Consider the following 24,329-nt stretch of genomic DNA (forward strand, 5'->3'; position numbering starts at 1 on the left):
TGTAGTGAGCTGGTGCGCAGACTGCTGTGTGACTCATACATGCGTCTATATCAAAGCATAGATGATAGATAATATCATGGATGAGCAAAGACTGTTTTCATTACAGTCTTATGATATATTTGGACTGCTTTGTCCAAATCTCTGTTGTGTCCTTGCATCATAAAAGTTGACACGTGAAGGGCTCTGATGTTTTGTCTGTTCTTTTAGTCAACAAATTGTTCTTATTTAATGGAAAGATATAGAAAACAAAGGGTTCTGGCTAAACTATTTTATCAGGTAGATAAATAAACCTTTGATGCTGATTTAAAGGTTTGAGAAGGGGGCATATTAAAATACAATTTCATTTTGGCATGACAAAAAGTACCATGATGTTATATGAGGTTTCAGTATGATTGCATGACTTACAGTATTTGTGAATGCATGGCTTAATTCAGATTATTTATATTTTCTGCCTTAAGAAACTATAGAATATTTTCTTGTGAAATTTGAGGTTTTGAATTAATTTGTGTTTGTATGAAATAAAATGTAAATTTGCACTAATCTCATTTGTCTTAAATGTAAAACTTTAGTTAATTAGTTGTAGGATGGAGTACACAAATATGAAATTATTAAACGTGTAACAGATGGAATTATATGAATTAGATAAATCATTAGCCATGGATAAATCTTTATCTAATCCATAGTTAATATTAACATTTTCTGTTGCAGGCAACTTGCATTCTCTCTGTCTTTTTTGTGTCCGCCTAAGTGTTGACAAATATAAGACTACAAAAATGAATTACCTGACCTCATGGTAAAAATGTGATGGGTGAAATAGAAAATAATAGAACATAGTAATAAAATCTGAAACTGGATGAATTGGTAGAAAAAATGCTTAAGTGATGGATTGTGAGGATGAGTTGACGAGACAAAATGGCTTAATAAAGGTTGTAGTCTATAATTTTAAAAACATGCCTTCTTTCAGCCAATCCACCACCTATGAGCAGCAAACATTAGACCTTTACATGTGTTGTGCAATAGTAACAACAAGCAGCACTATAGTGACATCTAATGGAAATGTCACAGCGTTGACTTTTTAAAGGTATAGTTCACCAGGAAATATGACTTTCTGTCTTCTAAAGAACACAAACAAAGATTTTTAACAATAATATTTCAGCTCTGTAGGTGCATACAATGCAGTTAAATGGTGACAAATTTTGAAGCTCCAAAAAGCACATAAAAACAGCATAAAAGTAATCCACAAAACTCCAGTGGTTTAATCCATGTCTTCCTAAGGGATCTATTAGGTTTTGGATGAGAACATACCAAACTGTAACTTCTTTTTTAAAGTACATCTTGCCATTGCAGTCGGTAAGATCAGGATTTCAAGCTCAGTTACACTTCCTTGTGCTAGACACATGCACATAGCGATAGATGTCACTAGGAAGTGTAATCAAGCTTGAAATCATGATTGCCAATGAGACTGCTGATGTCAACATTTATAGTGATTATGGAGTTATGTTTTGGTCTGTTCTCATCCAAAATCAATTGGATCACATGAGGATTCCCTGAAGTAGAATGGATTACTTTTATGTTGCCTTTAAGTGCTTTTTGCAGCTTCAAAGGTTTGATCACCATTCGCTTGCATTGTAAGGACCTACAGAGCTGAGATATTCTCCTTAAAACTTAATTTGTCTTCTGTAGAAGAAAGAAAGTTTTACACATGAGATGGCATGAGGGTGAGTAAATGATGGGAGAATTTTCATTTTTGAGTGAATTATTCCTGTAACAGCCATGTATACAAAGGCTTAATCACATTCTGTTGTTGTGATGTCCAATTCTCTTTTATAGATTCAGTTGTTTTTTCAGTGAATCAGTTTAAATTATAATATAATATAATTAGATATTTATAAAGAGTTTAGTTTTATTCTTTTGTTAAAACGTAAGCTTACCAAACATTTGGGGAAAATACTTTTACAGTAGAAACTAAATTATGTTTGTTTATTTTAGGCCTACGTAAAGCTTGTTAGGCCCAGCTGTTCAGAAGAATCCTTCCTGATCATTTACCTATAAGTTGTAAACTGTGTTTGCTATCATATTTAGGTTAAACATTGTTTTGCCAGTTGCTTAAGGCACAAAGGCCATAAATAACACAGTTGCAAAATGCTAATTTCCTCCTTTGTTTCCTACATTTCTCTTCTGCACAGAAATAGGCCAACTGCATGTGCAAGTCTAAACGTGCTCATTGACTATACAAGGCAATATCCTAAACAGCAAACACACGCACAACATATCATTAGGGTGTCAAAAACAGCAGATTCAATAAACAAATATTTTTCCTTAAATTTGTTAAACCATTAAATAGTGTGCTTAAGCCTTATTTTGTCTTAATGCGTTTCTGTTATATTCTAGAGTATAAAAACTTGCTGAATATCACTAAAAATGGCATTTTGAAATGGCCATTGCCATACGTAACAGTCCCGTTGGATCTGAAGAGCTTTTTTACAAGTGTTGTATTAATCAAGTATGCTTATAATATTAAAACCTTTATTTATTGAGCTGACTCCTACACCTTATTTTACTTGGTGTAATATTCAATTAGTATGTGAAGAGGTGGAGGACACATAACAGTTATTTATTAATGGTGCATGCCTAGGGGTGTGGCTGTAGCATCATTCAAATGTAATAGTTTTCAGTTAGCATTGCAATTGTAGAAATACATTTTTCATGGTCAGCTGTGATTAATTTAATCCATTAGCAAAAGTGTCCATTAACAGGGAGGTTAGAGATAAGCAAGTATAATTCGGCAGGTCATGTGATTCTTACATGGCAGCCCCCATCAGGAGACTCTCTTTATAAACGACTTTTATAAGGTTTCTGATATGACTGAAGTCATCAGCATTCATTACTTTCAAACTGGAATTTAATGAGACGCAATTGGTTGTCAAACATTGAGTAACACAGAACACATAAGCTACATATATTTATTTTCTCAGGCACTTTTTGAGTTTAGATAGATGCACAACTTACATAATTTCAAGACTACACACACGACAATAGCCAAATCATACTGTTCAAGTGTTACACTTGCTATAGTTTACTTCCATGTGTTTCTTCATCAAATAGCAATGTCAAATGTAAATCAAGACAATCACTGACACAGCAGTGCCACCGTGAGTAACAAATAGTATGAGTAATATGTGTACATGCAAGGGATACTGGTAATTCACTGTTGTTGCACAGAAAATCAACATGGTATTGTAGCAATTTGTATGAATATAGTACTCATTTGTCTGGTTAATAAACAAAGAAATAGATATCCTGTGATAGTAAACTTCTATAGACATGAAATAATCATAAAATTATCATTTACTGAAGCGCAATTAAAAAGCAAGACTATTAAATACGGGTCTCTAATGAGCCTATACACTTTTGCTACTTATTTTTATTAATTTATTTTTGTAATTTTGACATTTTTTTAAAATAAATAAATAAATTATATTCATAAGAGAAAGGATGAAAGGAATCCTAAAGAGGTGTGGGCACAACTCAAAAAAATAAAAATAAATGGATGAGGTCAAGGGCGTATATTTGACTTGAACTTGGGGTTGGGGGGAGGATACCCCCTGGAATCCAGATACCCCCTGGATGAGATACATGGTTACGGGATGTGTGTTTAAGGGTTAATAAACCTTGTTTCCTTGAACTGACCACTTAACCCTAGAGGACTGCAAGTAGTGTATCATCATTGGTCTTAGACAAACAAGTGTAGGCTATTCTGAAGTGAGGCATTCTCGATTATTCCTATTTATATTTGAATATTTATCTTTATAACTTTCACCAAACCTCTCTTATCACTGGTACCACGTGGCTATTACGCCAAAGTAAGTGCGTAGTGACGGCGTAGATCGGAGCTGTGCGGGCACGCTGTATGGGAGGAGCCAGAGGACGGACTAACGTCTGACATGCGCAGTGCTTTAATTTTCGGGCTTCGTCTGTTACACAACTGTTTCTTTCTTCATTCTGCACACAGCTCCTCGCCGGCATTTTACTTTAACAGGCTCTTAACTGTGTTATTTTTAAAATCATACCCATAGAAATGAGTGGGGGCCATTCCCACAACGATTCTCAGGTAAAGTGTGTGATGTAACGCTGTCAATTATTTATTTTATCTTGATGGTTTGAAGTCAGTAGCTCTGCTGTTTAAATTCCATCCGCAGCGGCAGTTTTTCCTCAGCATGCTAACAGACACAAGAAGTCTGCTTTGAATATAATAATTATATATTTTCGGTCCGTTTTTGCCCTTTACAGGTTTTCTTACATAAACATTCTTTAACGAATGATTTATTAGGCAAACAAAAACTTTACACAACCCTCAGTCCTTCGCAGCGGTGGTATTTAAACACAATTTTATGAACAGGCTTGTTAGCTCGAGCGCTAACGCTCTGACTAACATCAAGTTGAAAGTTAGGAGCATTTTGACATGGCACGATTTCACATTAACTTATACACCACTATTTGTTCCGCAGATCGACTCGGGATCCAGATATAATGGTGAGTGGGACTTGTCAAATTAAAACACTATCATAACATAACATTTTAAGGGTTTTATCTCTAACCTGATCGCTCAGCAGCTTGCTTGACGACCAGTTAGTTCTAAGGACAGAAATGGCGTCCCAGAGACTAAGTCCCGTCTCTCTCTCTGACAAGCGCCTATTGTTCACATTGAGCCCTCAAAAAGCATACTTATTTGGTCTTTTTTTCCACGAGAAAGGGTGGTTTTGAAAGAGAGAGAGATTTTGTACAGATAAGTGTAGCTCGGTTGTTATTTGGCGTCAGAAAAATATCGAAAAAGGCTTGCGAAAGTGAGGGTTTGGGGGTTGAGGACTTAGTCTCTGCGCCATTTTCTTTTTCTCTGTCTAGCGGTTTGAGTGAAGTGAACGTTAAGTGCACATCGACGTGATTATGGAGGCGAATGATCCAGAAACGTGCGTGACCTGTTTTGAATCCATTCACGGAAATAAACAAGAAACCTCAAATTCATGCTTGTTTGATTTTATGAAATGCACGTTTACCAATCAAAGCGCTAGACGTAATAATGGAGGAATCTAGCATCTATTAATGCTAGTTTATATTTAACGAGGTCTGTGGTCTAAGCAGCATCGCAAAATTAAAACAAAATTGAAATCGGCCACTACTGGGGATTTTATTGGACTTAAAATATTCACGATGTCACACAAGTGTCGTGTGGGAATCCGTGTGATCAATTTAACTATGTAGAAATACAAAGCATAGTGTATCAGTCAGATGTTTGCTGAAGTCATAGTTTTATTATGGGTTTAGTTTGACTAAACCCAAAACATAGTTTTTGGGACTAATTTTTCCCCCCATATCTATACTGTTTCAAACTTGGCATGTCACTGCAAGCAATCCCACAACACCCAAGCACCATGACACTTCTAAATAGTTTTTCTTTCATTTGCTCAAGACATTTAAGCATACCATTTTTTTTTTAAAGTTTTTATTTAATAAATGTAAAAAAAAATTTTGTTTTTGGTTTGAATTTTCTGTGAGGCACAAACTGCACAAGAGCACAATGTTTTACTTTGGATGTGTGCTGATGCACCAGCTGCATACTAGCACCTCACATGAGGTTACGTATTGTAATAATACACATGGATAACTTCACATTCTGAGTAGCAGATGCCTGTGGCTGTGACAGGTTTTGGGGCAGGTTGCACTGAAAGCCGCCCCACTGAAAGATTTACCCCAAATGAGTGCTTGTTGGTGTATGGGCACATTGCTCCTTTTTAGAATAGTACCCATGCTCTACTATGTTTGTATGCACAATATCTTTGACAAACAATAGAATATCTCTGGGATCATATTAATGCATAGTTTTACAGTGACACCAATAAAAATAAAATGTTAAATAGCCAAAGCTAGATATGTAGATCAAAGCATGGCTGTGGATTGGGAAAGGCATTGCCCCTCTAGATTTTCCTTGCCACAACTAAGGGGGACCCCTGTTGGTCTGACAAGAAGGCAACCTATTGCCCACACTAAAGGCCAAAATGCCCACCCAATGATCAAAGGGGAATTGCCCCCCTAGATTTTCCTTGTGCCCCAATGTCCATCTTCGTACCAGCCCTGGATCAAAGTATGTATCCTATTGCTTTATTAGAGTATGCTGAATTAATGAGATAATTCTAGTGTACATAATCCATTAAGTGTATGTGACTAGGACATGTATGACAACCTCAAACGTCATCTGCATTTCTTCGATCAATAGAACCTTTAATAGTTCTCACTTTGTGTCACAGATATCTTTGTGAAATCTAAGTGTCTATATATATATATATATATATATATATATATAAACATTTAGAGCCAATTTTAGTATATATAACAATTTAAAGTTCACTTTATGGTTACAATTCACCCAAAAAGAGCTCTTCGTTTGTATTTCAGTCATACAGAGTTTCAGTAACTTAATTTCTTTGTTATGAAGCTTCGATTCAGCTTATTACAATTCTGCTGCCTATAAACTTGACCACTAGAGGGTACAGTTCACAAATAAGTTCTCCCTCAGTCCCAGATGTGCATGTGCCTTGCTGAAGGGCAAAATCAGCATGGTAAATAGAGGCACCATAGTGACTTGTTTTTCTTTTTGTTTACTTGTGTAAAATGGATAATTCGTTTTCCATGCTAAGTAATGCCTCCCACCACAAAAATAAATGGCTGAAAGGTAAATGTTAAACTTCTGTTATGTATTGATGAATACATGCTTAAACTGAGGAGTGTGCATCAGTTGAGGTAGAGGAAGGTTAGTAGCATTTGTTAATGTATTAATGCCTGATAAAGGATTTGATTTCACATCCTAATTAAAAACCCCTGTTCGTGTTAATGCTCGAGTGCATTCTAATGCAACATGAGGTTAGATGTTTCTCTCTGATCTTAAAGGATGACATTTGGGTTTGTTTGGATTCCAGAAGCCTCTGGTGCAATTCCCATTGATTCTTCAGGTCCTTGTGAGATGTTTTGCTTCAGACCTGTTATAAAATGCCTCCATCTCTCCTATTGTTGGCTACACAAGTGTTTCCCAGCTACTGTGTGAAGTGAAAGGTTGTCATGTGTGCCGACTCCAGTTATTGAACTAATTTAAATTCACCAAGAAAATGCTTGGACCTAAACATAAACGAGTCCTTTTATTACGTTCTGCTATCAAAGCAACTGCAAGCTTTTTTTCTCTCTCTCTTCCAAATACATGTTTTCAATGTTTATTGTGCACACCTCCCGCTTTTTTATGTGGCAAACTGGTAAAATTGCCCCTCTGTGATGCTTTCTGTAACTTGTCACGTGAAGGGCGATGCGCCACGACGCTGGGTTCAGCCTCCAGAACTAGACACAAAATGAAATGACGATAGCCTCAGCATCAGTCTCCCTTGATGGGTTTGATTGGGCACAGGCGAGCACCCAGTTCAAGTTGATGCGGACCAGGAGGAAGGTTTGAGTTGTCGATTTAGTTTACCTGTTTTTTTCTTTCTTCACATTTTAATCTTTGTTTTTTGTAATATTGCGTTGTTCATATGTCATATTTTAGTGGCCTCCGCTGTCACTGCTGGGATAAAAAAAATGCTTCATGTGGTGTCGCTGTTCATCTGTTCTCCTGTTCTCTTATAAATAATGCGATATGCTCATCCCGTAAGTTCATGATTAAAAATGAAAATGTGAAAAATTTTCACAAAACCCAATCACTGTATGTGACTTTTTTTGCTTGAATTTCAAACATTGATAAGTAAATATGTTACTAAGACAGAAAACATGGACAATTTCTTGAAAAGGAAAAATATTGAGTATGGTTAGCCTATGTGGGATAGTGGTGTGCCGTAGAGTGTTTTTTTTTTTTTGTCGTAAAAAGTGTGCCGTGGCAGAAAAAAGGTTGGAAACACTTGGCCACACTGTCTGTGGGATATGTCTGCCCCACTTGTAACCCAATCCAGCCTAAAAACTTACAGGTATGCTTAGGGATGTAAAAAGTACTGGTACTTCTGTACCAAGTCTGTATTTAAATAAAAAATGGTTTAACTATACCAGTGTTTCTGCTGTACCAGTAGTACTGGGCACTGACTAAATTTGGTCCCTGCCCACTGTCTTGACTGGCACATGACTGCTTTCAAATGCTGGCACTCTTAAGAGCATGAGCTGTTACTCCTTTTAAACTGAGATGGACAATTAATCAAATTAAAATGGTGATATTTCCTAGTGGAAATGGCCTACAGTCTGCATGTGCTGCACACTTCAGCACTTGAATGTGCGGAGCCTCGTAAGCGGAAAACACAAATTGATCAAAACATAAATTTATGAGCATCACTCACTGTGCATGTTTTAGATTGCAGAAGAGAGCACACATTTACTGTTAAGAGCACAGCACCTGCAGACTATATATTTATATAGTTAAACTGCAGCATCTTGTGTTTTAATGATTCCTAGTTAATGATATATTGAAAATATAAGCTCAATGGGAAATTAAAAAATCATGACAAATACATAACCACTGTGTAGGACGGTTATATGATTTGCTATAATATAATTATTATTATTCTATTTCAGCTATATTTCACAAGCCAGAGTGCTTGCTTACTGAATTGTTTTCATACATTTTCTCATTTCAAATGTGTTGTGAAGCACTTTATTTGACAAATAAGACAAATTTTGTGTTTCGGATGCGTGGATCTTTTACTGAAGCACTTTATTTGATTAATCATATGAAAATTGGGGGGCCTGGGTAGCTCAGCGTGTATTGATGACTACTACCCCTGCAGTTGTGAGTTAGAATCCAGGGTGTGCTGAGTGATGCCAGCCAGGTCAACCTAATTGACCCGGTTGCTAGGAAGTGTAGAGAAACATGGCATAACCTTGTGGTCTCTATTAGTGGTTCTCGCTCTCAGTGGGACACATGGTAAGTTGATCCTGGAGAGTAGCATGAGCCTCCACATGCGGAGTCTCCACGGTATCATGCACAGCGAGCCACATAAGATGCGTGGATTTACTCACTCAAGCGGAGGCAACTTAGACTTGTTCTCCACCACTAGGATTGAGGTGAGTAACCATGCCACCACGAGGAACTAGTAAGCAGTGGGAATTGGGCATTCCAAATTGGGAGAAGGGGGGCGGGGGATCATATGATAATTTAACATGTACATTTCAACGTATTGATAAAAAAAGTTTCTTTTTTAATTTGATTAGACACCATTTTGATGATGAAATTGATTAAACTTGAAAACACAATTTGAGGAAAAACTAAAAAATGGATAAAATTGTGTCCTACTCGCCAAAAAAAAACTTAAATCAGTGTAAACATATTGAGATACTCAATATGCAATTGTTTATTTATTTTTATTTGCATTGAAACATTTAACTACGTTAAATAGACTAAAGGAGATTGCTCAAGAGCATATTACCTTTATTTTGTGGTAATGAAATTTGTATCGAGAATCGTGAAATTTTACTAGTACTGGTAACGACTCCTAAAATTTAGATATTGTGACAACCCTACATTTCCTAAAGCAATAGCTGCCTCCAAGTAAACTGGCTCAGCTGGACCTGGCAAAGAATGGGTCCTCTATAAACACTATACATAGCTGAGGGAGAGTAAGAACTGGACACTTCACCTGAAGAGGTAAAGTGCCAAAATCTACAAGGTGTGACTAACGTGTCTGCTGTAGGTCAGGCAAGGACAACTGAAAATGTGTCGCGCTGTACTTATTTCAAACCAGTTGTCCGTAAATGGTCTTCAGTTTTTGGCAGGCTCATGCAGGTTGGTCTGAAATGGGATTTCACATTCAAGTGCAAGCAGAGTGAGCCACTATGTTGGACTAATCTTCTATTCAGAACCGATCATCATGACTGCCTAGTTTGTTGGATGGCACTTAAACCTATAGAAGTAAATACTTTGCTAGATTTTGGATCATGCTAATACACTTTGATTACAATGTGGACTGTTTGTTTTTATTCTCTCGCATACCTCCAGATAACTTTTTCAAAGGCAGTTTGCTATGCTTTTGAATTTGGATTTCCTGTTCCAGCGACATACTACTGCTGCCAGGTGTTCTTTGGTTTTTGAATGTTGTACATAATCTTTGATTTCTTTGTTTGCAGATTCTCACAAACATAAAGATAAATACAAGGACAAAGAACACAAACATAAGGACCACAAGAAAGACAAAGAACGTGAGAAATCGAAGCACAGCAACAGGTATGACTAAACTATTATTCTCTTTTGGGCCACTGTTATCACTGTATTTTTATACAGTCGATATATTTCCGGTTTACTCATGGGGCATTTTAATAAGCAGGGCGTGGCTTTCAGGGCACTGGAAGGAATGTTGGCTTTACAGCAACTTCCTTTGTAAACAATATAATCTCTTTGGAGCTGATTTTGTTGATTGACCGCACCATTGTGGCTATTAGATCACAGCGGGTTTTATTGCTTTTTGGCAGTGACCACAGGGATTCCTCGGATAAAAAACATAGAGATAAAGATAAAGAGAGACTGAAGCTCAAAGATGGATCCTCAGACAAGCAGAAGGACAAATACAAAGACAAGGAGGAAAGGGTAGGCATATTCTTTAACTTTAACATCGTAACAGTTTTATCTGAGCTAAATCCTCTGGCTCTGGAGGAGTTGTAAATAGTATTTGTGATTCACACAACATTGGGTGCTGTTATTGACCTTTTTCTTCCTTTTTTCATTTCCTTCCCTTCTGCAACAGTCTCTCGATGGCAAGCCCAAGAAAGAAAAAGAGAATGGATTTGCAAGGTCAGTGGAAGCTCAAGATATGACTGTTGATGATGCGACTAAGATATTATAATTGTATTCTTTGTAGCTTTGATCTGTATGCTTTAAGGAGGGTTTTTTGAGCCACAAACAATTGTTTTCTAACCAATTCTTTGTGGTGCAAGTGCAAAGAGAGACAGCAGTGTTGCACTCTACACACAGGCTTTGGGGTCAAATATACTTTTTGTGCCCCATCATAACAGCATTTTTGCAACACTTGCATTGCGACAGGTTCACAAAGCAATTCACACCTGAAATTTCGAGAAACGCAGAGTAGATTTTGTTTACCTACAAATGGGGCCAGTGATATGTAAATGTTTCAGGTTTATGACATCAAATTCAGAATGAACTTAGTGGTCTTTAGACAGGTATGTTTCTGGGTCACAATATGACCATAAAAAATAAAAATGCATATCTAATCTTTCTTTACACAGCCCTCATATTAAATCTGAACCTGAGAATGATGACTTCTACCACTCTCCCAAACTCGAAAAGTCCCTGAAGAGAGAGCGTGATGACAATGAGTGAGTGACTTTGCATTCACAGGCCATCCTGAACTCTCTTTTATTTTTTTTATTTTTTTTTCTTCTTCATGGATCACATAAAAACACAATCTCACTACAACCACTGTCAAGTACAATACAAACACAATAAAGGTAGTCCATATGCACTTTATTCTTCTGAAGTCATACAATACTTAATGGTAAACAGACAGAAATTAAAGTTATTTACGGAATCTTCCCCTCTATCAGCAGCTCAATCTAATTTTTCATTCCAAATATTAAAACTGGGTGTCATGTTTGGTTATGACACTCTTGAGAACCAATGCTTTGGCATCAATGACATCAAACTTGTGCCATTTTACAAACTGACGCCAAATGAATTTTCAGAACTAATTAACTTTTTACATTTTCTGATGTGCATAACACAGGGATTGTATGGCTTCAGAAGGCTTTGGAATATATGCTTTTGTTTTGTGGTTCTTTTCTTGACCACCATGCTCTCTTTGAACTATTCTTATATGGAATAGTGTTGCAGAAGATTTGTCTAAATTTCATATGTTCCATTGGAGGAAAAAAGAATTGGGCTGATTTGGAACATTTTGTTTCTATTTATCGCATATTTTGAACATGAGGGTAAATAAAGACAATTTAAATTTTTGGGTAAACTATTTCTCGGAGAGAATCTTACATGCTGAAGCATTTATCTACTAATCTCCCTTTGTTCAAAATGTTAAGATGCAAAGCTTTAGTGCACACAAGTTAAATAATGACTAAAGTTGAAAGCTGATGAAGGGTGGGTGGGTGGGTGTGTGTGTGTGAGAATTACAGACTTTTGTTTAGACAGGCTTTTTTTTTTTCTTGATTATCTTTCAGTGTCGAGTTCAAGCCCAAAAAAATTAAAACGGAGGATGTCAAAAGTGAAAAAAAGGCAAAGAAAAGGAAAAAAGAAGAGGTATGTGATCGAATTGCTAACTTATCTTGAAGTTGTGTTTGTAGAATGTTTTAGGCATTTAATACACTTTTTTTTTTTATTTTTTTTTTATATGCTCATCATAGGACATAAAGCCCAAAAAGAAAACAAAAGACAAGAAAGGAGAAGTTGCTACAGATGGCAAGAAAAAAGCAAAGAAGGAGCCAGAGGAGAAGTGGAAATGGTTAGTCTCACATCCTCTGTAGATCTAGTAATTGCAGGCTCACTGCTAGACCGAAGTGAACTCGTCTGTTTTGATTTATCCGGGGTCTCTGATAAATCACTAATGTCCTCGCTATTATGGTGCTTTTGCAGAGCTGTTTTGGCTGTTTGTGCTAGGATGTTGGTTTACATCTTTCCATCTCTGTGCTTTTTCATGGTGTTTAGGTGGGAAGAGGAGAGGTACACAGATGGTGTGAAATGGAAGTTTCTGGAACACAAAGGGCCTGTCTTTGCTCCACCATATGAGCCTATTCCCAGCAAAGTCAAGTTCTATTATGGCGGTACGTCCTTAAGCGTCTCGACACTGTTTGTATGTATATGGCGGTGCGTGCCGTGGGTAGACCATGCTGACTGCTATTCAGACATTGAGGCTATTCTGATTGGATGGACATGAAAACTGTTGGAGAAGCAGATGTTCGGTTGTTGACTTTCCTTTTTTGTGTAAACTTAAAATGCTGTTTTAAACAGCTCTTTGTTCAACACATGCCCTCTCTGCTTGGTTTTTATTACTCTGGTCAGACAATGGAGATTTCTCAATGTCCTTTACTCCTGGGAGCTTGCCCTTATCGTCAGTAATTAGCTTTGTAGAAGAAACATTCAGACTCCACTGTGAACTTGCATTTGTGGTATTCTGTCACCAGGAAAGCATATGAAACTTAGCCTTGATGCAGAAGAGGTGGCAACCTTTTTCGCTAAAATGTTGGAGCATGAATACACCACTAAGGACATATTTCGGAAAAACTTCTTCAAAGATTGGAGGAAGGTAATGTTCCTTAAGTGTCTTTTGTGTACTTTGATAATATTTATTTTAAAGCAATCTTGCTTGATTAAAGCTTAACTGTTTTAGGAAATGACATCTGAAGAGAAATCCATAATCACAGACCTGAATAAGTGTGACTTTACTGAAATGAGTGAATATTTCAAAGTTCAATCTGAAGCCAGGAAGGCCATGTCAAAAGAAGAAAAACAAGTAAGACAAAATATCTCTCCACCAAAATGACCGTTTAGGTTATGGTGACACATTTGCTGGTAGTTTAATTAACTGGACCTGTTCTTTAAGAAAATTAAAGCGGAAAACGAGCGCCTCCTTCTGGAGTATGGCTTCTGTGTCATGGACAATCACAAAGAGCGTATTGCCAACTTCCGTATTGAGCCTCCTGGCTTGTTCCGAGGCAGAGGTGACCATCCCAAAATGGGCATGCTGAAGCGTCGTATCCGACCCGAGGACATTATCATTAACTGCAGCAAGTAAGGAGCGTACATAACAGAACAAATTTAATGGAAAGGAAACTTGTTTCTAATCCTGTGCTATTCATTGTAGGGACTCCAAAATTCCTAAACCACCCTCTGGAACAAAGTGGAAGGAGGTGCGCCATGATAACAAAGTGACTTGGCTGGTGTCCTGGACCGAGAATATCCAAGGCTCTATCAAATACATCATGCTGAACCCAAGCTCAAGAATCAAGGTAAATCAGCCAGCATGTGTATCCGAAAATGACCTCTGATGGTTTCCTGTGCATCAGTTTAGCCAATTTGCCAAGGATCAGGGGCTTCATTGTAGTGAGTGATTACTTGGTGCCCTTGAGAAGACATGACATAGAGAATAGTGTTATTATTAAAATTATGACTTATGATAAAATTAGATATGCTGGCTCAGTGGTATAATTTTGTTTAGCGTACTAGTGGACCTGGGCTCAAATCTTTTCCTGAAACATAACATTTAAACCAAACAAAGTTGCAACGAAACTTGATCGCAAGTGATTACAGTGTTCTTGAATGTACTTGACTTGGAAAATGGTACTAATCGCATGGTTTACTGTGTTTAAATCTTGAGTTAATTGATGTTCTTACAGGGTGAGAAGGACTGGCAGAAGTACGAGACAGCCCGTCGGTTGAAGAAGTGTGTGGTTCGGATCCGTGCGCAGTACAGAGAGGACTGGAAATCAAAAGAGATGAGGATCCGACAGAGAGCTGTAGCTCTTTACTTCATCGACAAGGTTTGTGTTGGTTTGATCAATATTTATAACAGGGTTTCTGTGGGTCTTAACCCTCTGGGGTCTGAGGGTGTTTTGGGCCCTGGAGAAGTTTTGACATGCCTTGATATTTGTGCTTTTTTCAGTTGCTTAAAAACCCATTAATGGCTGAAGTCTGATAACACTGTATTCAGCACAAACTGGGCTACAATAATATGTGAGCAACGTGTGTACATGTTTGTATTTTTGAGAAAATAACGTTTATGCATTGTTTTTAAAAAAAACTAAATGTTTTAGTTATTGAAATAATCAAATCACTTTATTGTAACACGACTGTATACACAAGTGTCAACAGTCTTGTGTGCAGTTCCGAGCAATGACAGTGACAGTCATAACAGTGATGAGACATATATATACCAATTTACAATAAACAACATATTTACACAACACAATTTACATATAAAATAAGGCCATATAACACGTACTAAACTTTTGTCCACAAGCCTTTTGAGAACTAGATCTTGTAGCCTAGAATTTTTGCTACAAAATGATGTGAAAACCATCCTGATCACTCATTAATTCAAAACAATATAGTAATTTAACTTTTGTAAGACACTTTTAGTGTTAGAAAGGTCATATGCAAGGAGGTGCGAACTCATGAATATTGATTGTAATTCACATCTGAGACAAAAGACCCTCCCCTCGGCCTATCAATGAGGAATGTGACAGAATGAATGTGAGGAGACAATGATCAAAATCAAGTTTTAAGTTAAAAAAAGTAATGTGACTATACATTTTCTTTACATAAAGTCTTTATATTAGACATACACTACCATTTAAAAGAAGTCTCTTCTGCTCACCAAGACTGCATTTATTTGATTCAAAATACAGTAAAAACAAAAATTATTTTTACAATTTAAAAGAACAATTTTCTTTTTGAATATATTGTAAAATGCAATTTGTGATCAAAGCTGAATTTTCAGCAGCATTACTGCAGTCTTCAGTGTCACATGATACTTCAGAAATCATTATAATATGCTGATTTTCTAATATGGGCATATTTAAAGTACATTTTACTCATTTAACCTGAACACATATTTGCAAGCACAAGCTTTGTTGATAACGAGGCAGCATAAACACTAGTTAAAATCTAATCTAAACATTCATATTATTTTTATATCATATTGCATATCATATTTATATCATACATAAATACTTGCTTTAGCCGAAACGGCATTTAAATGTAACTAAAACTTGCTTATTAGGGCATATTTAAAATTTCAATACCCTGAATCCTGGCTGGCAAGTCTGGAAACAGTCCCACTAGTAAAATATGTACATGTTTTCATAAAATAGCATGTTAACTTAATAAAAACAAAATTAATTACTTGTCCGAAATTGTATCCTTGTCTGGATCAAGTCTCTTCAAAATACAAATGTTCATCGGCGTCCCACCCTTCTTCTGAGGAAAATTGTAACTCTTTGTATCTATCCAGGAGTTTTCTCACTTTTGTATCGTGCGATCTTCCAAATGAGCAGAAAAGTGAATGAACTTTGTTTTTACGGCACATTCAGGGACGTTTCCCATTTGCATTGATCGCCTCAGCACATTACTGTATGAATTGTGTCCTCTGCCCGTGGGTGTGATCACGTTAGGGATAATTAGTTGAGCCAGGAGAAATTGTACATCGGTTTGTTTTATACAAGTTACATTGCAGGAAAATATTTGTTTTAAATTTGAATTGTTTTATTTAAAAGTAGACATTTTAAGCTTTCTTTAGACATATTTGTGTGATAAGTATTCGCAGAGTTTTGGTTAATTTCTGTGACGTGTTTCAGATGTATGTTCGTGAACGTAGACTGCTGTTAGCTCACCCTTTTTATTTTCTTGCTTTTATAAAAGCACAAGGTTTTGCTGGTAGGCTCATTGACTTCTATTATTTTTTTCCTACTTGCATTTGATGTTCTCGTTTTCTCGCTATTGTCTTTGGTATCGTTTGCAGAGAAGAGAAGCTCGTTGATTTGACGATACTTTCATTCATTCTAGTATTTCTGCAAATCTGCTGAAATGTATTTGGATAAGCTGGCAATAATGTCATATGCACACTCTTTGACATCCTGTCAGTCAGCACCAAGTAGAAATGTGCCAATAAGTGTTTTCAGCAACGAGCTGATTGAAGTCGATCCATTTCTTCATGCAGCACATGAATCTATAGTGCGTGTTTTTCTGTAATGTACATTTTCCCACAAGCACGGAGGTAAATCAGACAACGTCACATTTAGACAGCTACACTGCACTTTTTATGTAGTAAAAGCACTTATTTGTTCAGATGTTGGTTGTATTTTTACATTTTTGGTTACAATGTTGTGAATTTGTGAAGTCCTGTCATAATTGCATGTGCAATTATGAAATCATATGGGTAGGAAAGGCTACATGGTATTTGTACATAAAAAAAAAAAAAGAAATATAAAATATACATTTTCACAAACTATATAGTCTATACAGTTAAATGAAAACGTTTGCATAACACTTTTGTTTTTGTAAGTTTCCACACCCCTTTCAGAATGTATGAAAATGGCCTATAAGAAATTATATTTATGTAGTACTGCCCTTCAAAAGCTACATAACACAAAATGTAATCTTATTTAAACAGATCATATGGTTCAAAAGTTTGCACCACTTGGTTCTTATGTTGCCTTCTTGAGCATCAGTAATTGTTTGCACCTTTTGTAATAGTTGTGTATTAGTCCCTCAATTGTCAAAATCTGGACCTCGTATATAGCCACTGTTGGGAAGGACTAAAATGTGCAGAAGATGCTGAGAAACCAATTATTTTTACTGTAGTTGGGTTTTTTTTTTTTTTTTTTTTTTAGAAAAGTGGACATCTTCACTGCTCAATACAAAGCAGGGATTCTTGAACCGTTATTACACAAACAGTTATTGATCATCGAGAAAGCAACACATCATATTAGAAACCAAGGGAATGTAAACTTCTTAACGGTGTGTAAATTCAGTTACTATTTTGTCTTGTGGAATATATGTGAGGATGTGTTGTCAAACAGCTGCTTCGGGCTAACGGTGTGTAAATTCAGTTACTATTTTGTCTTGTGGAATATATGTGAGGATGTGTTGTCAAACAGCTGCTTCGGGGCAGTACTAAATAAAAACAAAATGCTTTTTTTTTATTTTATGATCCCTTGTGTATAAAAATGAGCGACGTTGTAATGTTATCCATCTTGTCCATATTTTCCTCGTGGTGTAGCTGGCTCTGAGAGCAGGTAACGAGAAGGAGGAAGGAGAGACGGCTGACACAGTGGGCTGCTGCTCACTTAGAGTGGAACATCTATCTCTTCATCAGGAGATGGACGGCCAGGAGTACGTGGTGGAGTTTGACTTCCTCGGTAAAGACTCCATTCGATACTACAACAAGGTCCCTGTAGAGAAGAGGGTGAGATCTGTTCTATTGCAATATATCCAAAGTCAGACCATATCGCTTTACACACTACTTTACTGTCCAGGTGAGAAGGGTGATTCTCACGAAACTGTCAAGAAAATATCCTGTCTATATTTAGCTTCAATATATTAGAATTTTAATACTTCAAACATCCTATACTCTATAGGGATGTAACGGTTACATTTTCTGATGGTTCGGTTTGTATCATGGTTCTAGGGTTGGTTCATTGGTTCGGTATTTGCAATGTTCAGAAAAAAAATATTACTGCCAAATCTAAAGTAAGAATACACTATGTGGTAAACACTTCAACAGGTTTGCCCTTAATAAAAATCATGGTTTTACTTCAATAACCATAGTTTAATAATCATGGTATGTGTAGTAAATTCATAGTAACCACATAATCAACATGGTAACTGTCCTCTTGGAAGCTCCAGTATTACTGTTGTAAAATCTTGGTTAATTTCTAAGAAATGGTTGTTACAGTCATGGTTACTACAACATTACTAGTTTTTTTTTTTGTTGTTGATTTTTTTTTAACCTGTTGATACTTACCCCCTTTTTGAGCGCAAACCATGAAAATTACATACCTGAACCAGGCATGAAAACTCCTCACCTTTCGGCGAATTTCGCCGTTTTAAAAACAAAATGGGTCACCTACGTGACTTGTGCAGATCCGATGAAAAAACATTTGGGGGGGGTGTTGGGGTGTGTGTGATGTATCTATAGTTACCATAAACTTTGCGGCTTTAAAAACCAGTCCAATCATTCCTAATGCCGAAACCTGACAGCCAATCCGAGTCAGAGTACCTGCTATATCTCTATAGTTACCATAAACTTCGCGGCTTTAAATACCAATCATCATTCCTAATGCCGACTGACAGCCAATCCGAGTCAGAGAGTACGGCAGAATTTTTTTCAAAGTCACACCGCAAGTCTGATAACTGGACACACTGCCGAACAAAGACAGTTCTGCACGTCGAAAAGCAAGCCTGAGGTAAGTTAGCTTACAATGTTATTTGCATTCTCTATGGGTTCCGGGAGGGCTCGCACTAACGTGCTTTCATACAGTACGTGACCTTAACTTGTGCAGCGATTGGTGGAAACAAATATACCTCTATTAATAATATTTAACGAAGTGACTTCCAATAATTTCCTCAGTGCATAACTTACTTGATTCCACAGACATATTCTCCATCTGTAAATGTTAGAAAGTTATGCAAATATTTCCATTTTGCTGTCATGAGTGGACGAGCCTTCAGCAGGCTAAACTTCCGTGAACGAGCATGCGCGCCGAACAGACGGAGCGCAATAGAATAGGAGCGCAATAATTCTGACTAAAATATACATTAACACTAAATAATAAATAGATTTTGCTAATATATTTGTTGTTGAATATTTGTTGTTGATGGTGAACATAAATGTGCTAGAGAATTTCAAACCTACAAGTGTATTTTTATGATATCAGTTTTGTTTTTATTTTCATTTTAAGTTTAGTAAATTTTACTACTTCTTTAAAAAGCATTATTTTGTTTTTAGATCGTAATGTTTGCAATGTTAGAGTGTAATGTGATTTGACCCCTTTTTGGATAGACTGACAGGTTGCATTCACTGTTTGTTTTCATAGCCTTCAATATGAACATTGTTTGTAGGACAATATTTACCAGGATATGAAATAACTTTTTTTTGTTTAAATTAAATACAGATTTAAAAAAAAAGAAAAGAAAAAAAAGTTAAATACTGAGATTATACCATCAGCCATTTAGCCCCAAAATTCAGATTTCTTTGGCAATTGCCCAACCCTAACTTATGGCATGCTTTAAATGCTGAATTTCCATTTAAATAAATTTCCATGTAAATACTTGCCTCCACACATTAAAATGGCCCCCATATTTTGTATGTTTTATGTGTTACTATATTTTCAATTTATTCTTTGTTCAGCAAATGTGAAATGAATGAGAAAAATTAAAATGTGCTATATACAGTATATATAAAGTCGATTGGATTGGATTTTTTTGCTGCCGTATTCTTCTCACCTTTTTTACCCCTGACCAGTTTTCATGCCTGACCTGAACTTAAATGTTTGTATTTACTGGACCCTTTGGAGTATGGACACAGTTGTAGTATCTTTTGAAAGAAGACAGATTGGTTTTATTTCCCAAGTTAGAAATCAAAATTAATATATGTTGTTGTTTTTTAAAGTTATAGAAGCTGAAGTTTATAGGAATGGAAATATTTTTTGCTATTTTTTCAAAAAAAAAAAAAAAAACAATATGAAAAGTGCCAAGACAGCCCAGAAATACAATGTTCTCAAAGCCACAAGTCTAAAGAAGTTACATTTCAAATTTGAAGATGATCTAACATTTTAACAAAATTTTCAAGACTATTACTCAAAGATGGTGCAGTTCCCACTTGGTTGGGGCAATCGGTTTCAGCCCTGTTTCAGAGTATGCATGGTAAGACAAATTTGCCTTCATAAGCGTTAGTATTAAAGTCTGCCTATAACTACTTGTGGCAGTATATTCCAAAGTCTAATCTCAATTTTGAAAATTAATTTGAAACTCATTTGCTCATTGTTACTCAGATGTTTCTGGATTTGCCTCTTAGGCTGCAATCCTCAATTTCTGTCAATTCTTTGCGGTATGTTTCCAGTCTTTGTTTATTACTTTGTCTCTGGCGTCTGACTCTGTTTATATTTAGTTTCCCTGTTTTGTATTCTATTACTCTTGTATTTTTTTCATTGAGAAGTGTCCATGGGTTTGTCAAAGGCACTAAATAATCTTTATTGAATTCCAAGTGCAATCTATACATGAATACAACTCCTGAGTATTATTGATCAGCTGAAGCTTGTAGTGGTTGTGCCTTTTGTGTAAAATTCCATTTTAAATCTGTTGCAGGTTTTCAAGAATCTCCAGCTCTTCATGGAGGACAAGGAGCCAGAGGATGACCTCTTTGACCGCCTCAATGTAAATTGCATTCATTTCTGCTCCCCTGCTATTTGTTTAGAATACCAAGTAGATTGCCAATGGCGTATTCAAAATAACAACAAAATGTTCTCAAATGTAAAATTACTCTGCAGACCTCCATTTTGAACAAGCATCTTCAGGAGTTGATGGACGGTCTTACGGCTAAAGTTTTCCGTACTTACAATGCCTCCATCACACTACAGCAACAGCTGAATGAACTCTCAAATTGTAAGTCCTGTTCACTTTATGTGAAGAACTGGATCGGGCACATTGCATGAAGGAGATGGGGCAAGTTCATGATTTGCATTTGTCATCATTTGACTGAGTCTTGATGATCTCGTTTTCTTTAGCTGAAGACAATGTTCCTGCGAAGATCTTGTCCTACAATCGGGCTAATCGAGCAGTAGCCATCCTGTGTAACCACCAGAGGGCACCACCCAAGACATTTGAGAAGTCCATGCAAAATCTTCAGACAAAGGTATGAGACATTTGTGACCCTCCTCTCATTGTTTTCTCTGCCCTGTTGAGGTAATTTAACTTATTTTTTTGTTTTAGTGCAAAGGTCTGGTGGACCATCTAAATGTGTTTGCCTTTCCTGCTTTCACTTGTTCATTAAAACCAGATTGATGCAAAGAAGGACCAGCTTGCTGATGCTAAAAGAGAGCTGAAAAGTGCCAAGGCGGATGCCAAAGTACGCAGAGATGAGAAATCCAAGAAGTGAGTGTCAAAATATTTGCTTGAAGGGCGCCCAACTGAATTTTGCCTTTTTATGCTCATTGTGTTCACATGTGATTGTATGCTGCTTTAATGTTGGTTGTTTTGGCAATCTAGGGCTGTGGAGACCAAGAAAAAAGCGGTACAGAGGGCCGAGGAACAGCTGATGAAGTTGGAAGTACAGGCCACAGACCGGGAGGAGAACAAGCAAATTGCCCTGGGTACCTCCAAACTCAACTACCTGGACCCACGTATTTCAGTAGCCTGGTAAGAACACATACCTGATTAAATTGCATTTTTTATATATTATTATTATTATTATATTTATTTGTATCATATTATATTTTTTTATTTGTGTGTTTTATACACCTATACACCGAACAGCCATAACATTAAAATCACCTGCCTAATATTGTGTAGGTCTCCCTCGTGACGCTAAAATGGCACCAACCCATGGATCTCAGAATAGCATTTCTGATATTATTCTGATCACTAAAATTGTACAGAATGGTTATCTGAGTTACCGTAGACTTGTCAGTTCGAACCAGTCTGGCCGTTCTCTGTTGACCACCTCAACACAACCAACAATCTTCCATGCGATTTATCTAATCAGCCAATCGTGTGGCAGCAGTGCATAAAATCATGCAGATACAGGTCTGGAGCTTCAGTTAATGTTCACATCAACCATCAGAATGGGGGAAAAAATTTTATCTCAATTATTTGGACCGTGGCATGATTGTTGGTGCCAGATGGGCTAGTTTGATTATTTCTATTTTTGAGTATTTATTGTAACTGCTGATCTCCTGGGATTTTCACGCACAACAGTCATTAGATTTTAATCCAAATGGTGCCAAAAACAAAAATTATCGAGTGAGTGGCAGTTCTGTGGACAGAAATGCCTTGTTGAGGTCAAAAGAGAATGGCCAGACTGGTTCAAACTGACAAAGTCTATGATAATACATAACTGCAAACACAGATTTATTTAGCAAATCATGTTCAATAAATGGAATGTTCCCAAATTGTGAATTATTTTTTTTTGGATTAAATATTCTTTTAAATTGTCAACATTTTGTCACGTCATATTTAATAATTTAAAAGAATTGTATTATAAAATAGCATATAATTTTAGTGTATAAAAATAACATTTAAAAAAATCTCAAACTGTTATCACAACATTAACAATCAAAAAAATCCTTCGTCAACAAACAAAGTGTGTAAATGTGGTGTTTGGATGTTCAGGGTCTTATTATATATTTTTATTTTACCTCAGGTGCAAGAAGTTTGAAATCCCAATAGAGAAGATCTACAACAAAACTCAGCGTGAGAAATTTGCCTGGGCTATTGACATGGCTGAAAAAGACTTTGAATTTTAAATCATTCTTGCGATTTTTAATTCTCCCTCCACCTCATTCTTTTTTTATTTTTAATAGATACTTTTAGACTAAGTGATTTCCAGCAGGTGGTGACCTGACAAGGGAATAGATGTGAAGCAAGCATAAGTGTCGAGAGGAGGACATTAATGTCATTATTTGGGTGACTGTTTTTAGGCCATGACCGGTAATCTTGCAGGTTCTGTTGGCTCGATGTTTTTAAGAATGAAGTATGGAGGGCCTTTACACAAGGTTACATGGTTTTGAGCCAGGAACTGGAGAATCAGTGGCCTGACCTTTTGAACACTTACTGTCTCACTAGACCCCCCACCCACCCCTCCACCTCTGGACAGAGGGGCCTAAGGATATTTAAACTATGAACTATGTGGTCCTATAGCAACTGTATTAAACTACAAATTGCTTTTGTGGATCGTTTTAATTATGTTTTGCTGTATTTTTAGCCCTCCTGTATTAATAATGAATTCTATATTTTAATAGAAGATTACAAAAAAAAGTGCACCCACACACCTTTTTAGGATATGAAATGTGTATGCCAGGTATGATTATTTGATGGGATATATGACCATGAAAAGCTGCGTAGTTGAGTGAGTGTGTTACATGAACTTTTCACTTTTAAGCTGGAGTTGAAACTTGTGTAAATGATATCCAAACCAGAAAGTAGGATGCTTTGATGAGATACAGGGGACTACAGCTTCAACCTTGACCATATTTCCTTAAACAGGCAGAATGTGAATCTTTTTTTCTTACAGCATATATATATATATATATATATATATATATATATATATATATATATATATATATATAAATCTCAATCAGTGTCTTGTTTCCAGTGTAATTGTGAACTCATATTTTCCCTTTGTCTACAGTATCCTACAGATTTTGTCTACATATATTTGAGTCTCCATCTGGTTTTAACTTAATGTGTAATGACTGTTTCCATAAGAAAAAGAAAAACTCCCATATCCGTTACTTGAAGATATCACCATTAGGATGTATCAATGGGTATGGTGACAGGTTTTTAATTTTTCCTAGAGGGTGTGTGGGGGAAATCCACTTTGCCAAAAACAAGTCCTGTGCTTTGATTTTCAAGCAATTTATATTTTTTTTAGATTAAGGACAGAATTTACTTGAACAGGGACTTTGACATGGAATCTCTATTCTTCTGTTTTACCACTCCATTCTGGAAAGAAACATTCATAGTGACAGACATGTAACCTGTCCCAACTTATGCTCATGCCATAACCTCTGATCATGTGTTTTTCTTTATTTTGCTCAATTGTAGGTTATTTAAAAATAAAACCCTACAACATAAACAC

At 36.4% G+C, this 24,329-nt stretch overlaps 1 protein-coding gene across 1 annotated transcript; it reads left to right on the forward strand.

The window, feature by feature from the left end:
* Positions 1-3,975: 3,975 nt before the first annotated feature.
* LOC127632551 (DNA topoisomerase 1-like) lies at positions 3,976-23,777 on the forward strand. Its single transcript, XM_052111182.1, has 21 exons — positions 3,976-4,111; positions 4,509-4,533; positions 10,141-10,237; positions 10,483-10,597; positions 10,755-10,801; positions 11,254-11,343; positions 12,196-12,274; positions 12,379-12,476; positions 12,680-12,795; positions 13,156-13,277; positions 13,362-13,484; positions 13,575-13,762; positions 13,836-13,980; positions 14,368-14,511; positions 17,751-17,936; positions 20,837-20,905; positions 21,019-21,133; positions 21,256-21,383; positions 21,528-21,622; positions 21,737-21,886; positions 22,890-23,777. Exons 1-21 carry the CDS (start codon positions 4,079-4,081, stop codon positions 22,990-22,992), a joined length of 2,268 nt encoding a protein of 755 aa, XP_051967142.1. The 5' UTR covers positions 3,976-4,078; the 3' UTR covers positions 22,993-23,777.
* Positions 23,778-24,329: the final 552 nt, after the last annotated feature.

This window comes from Xyrauchen texanus, chromosome 39 (assembly GCF_025860055.1).
Source record: "Xyrauchen texanus isolate HMW12.3.18 chromosome 39, RBS_HiC_50CHRs, whole genome shotgun sequence".
In the NCBI taxonomy this organism is placed as follows: domain Eukaryota; kingdom Metazoa; phylum Chordata; class Actinopteri; order Cypriniformes; family Catostomidae; genus Xyrauchen; species Xyrauchen texanus.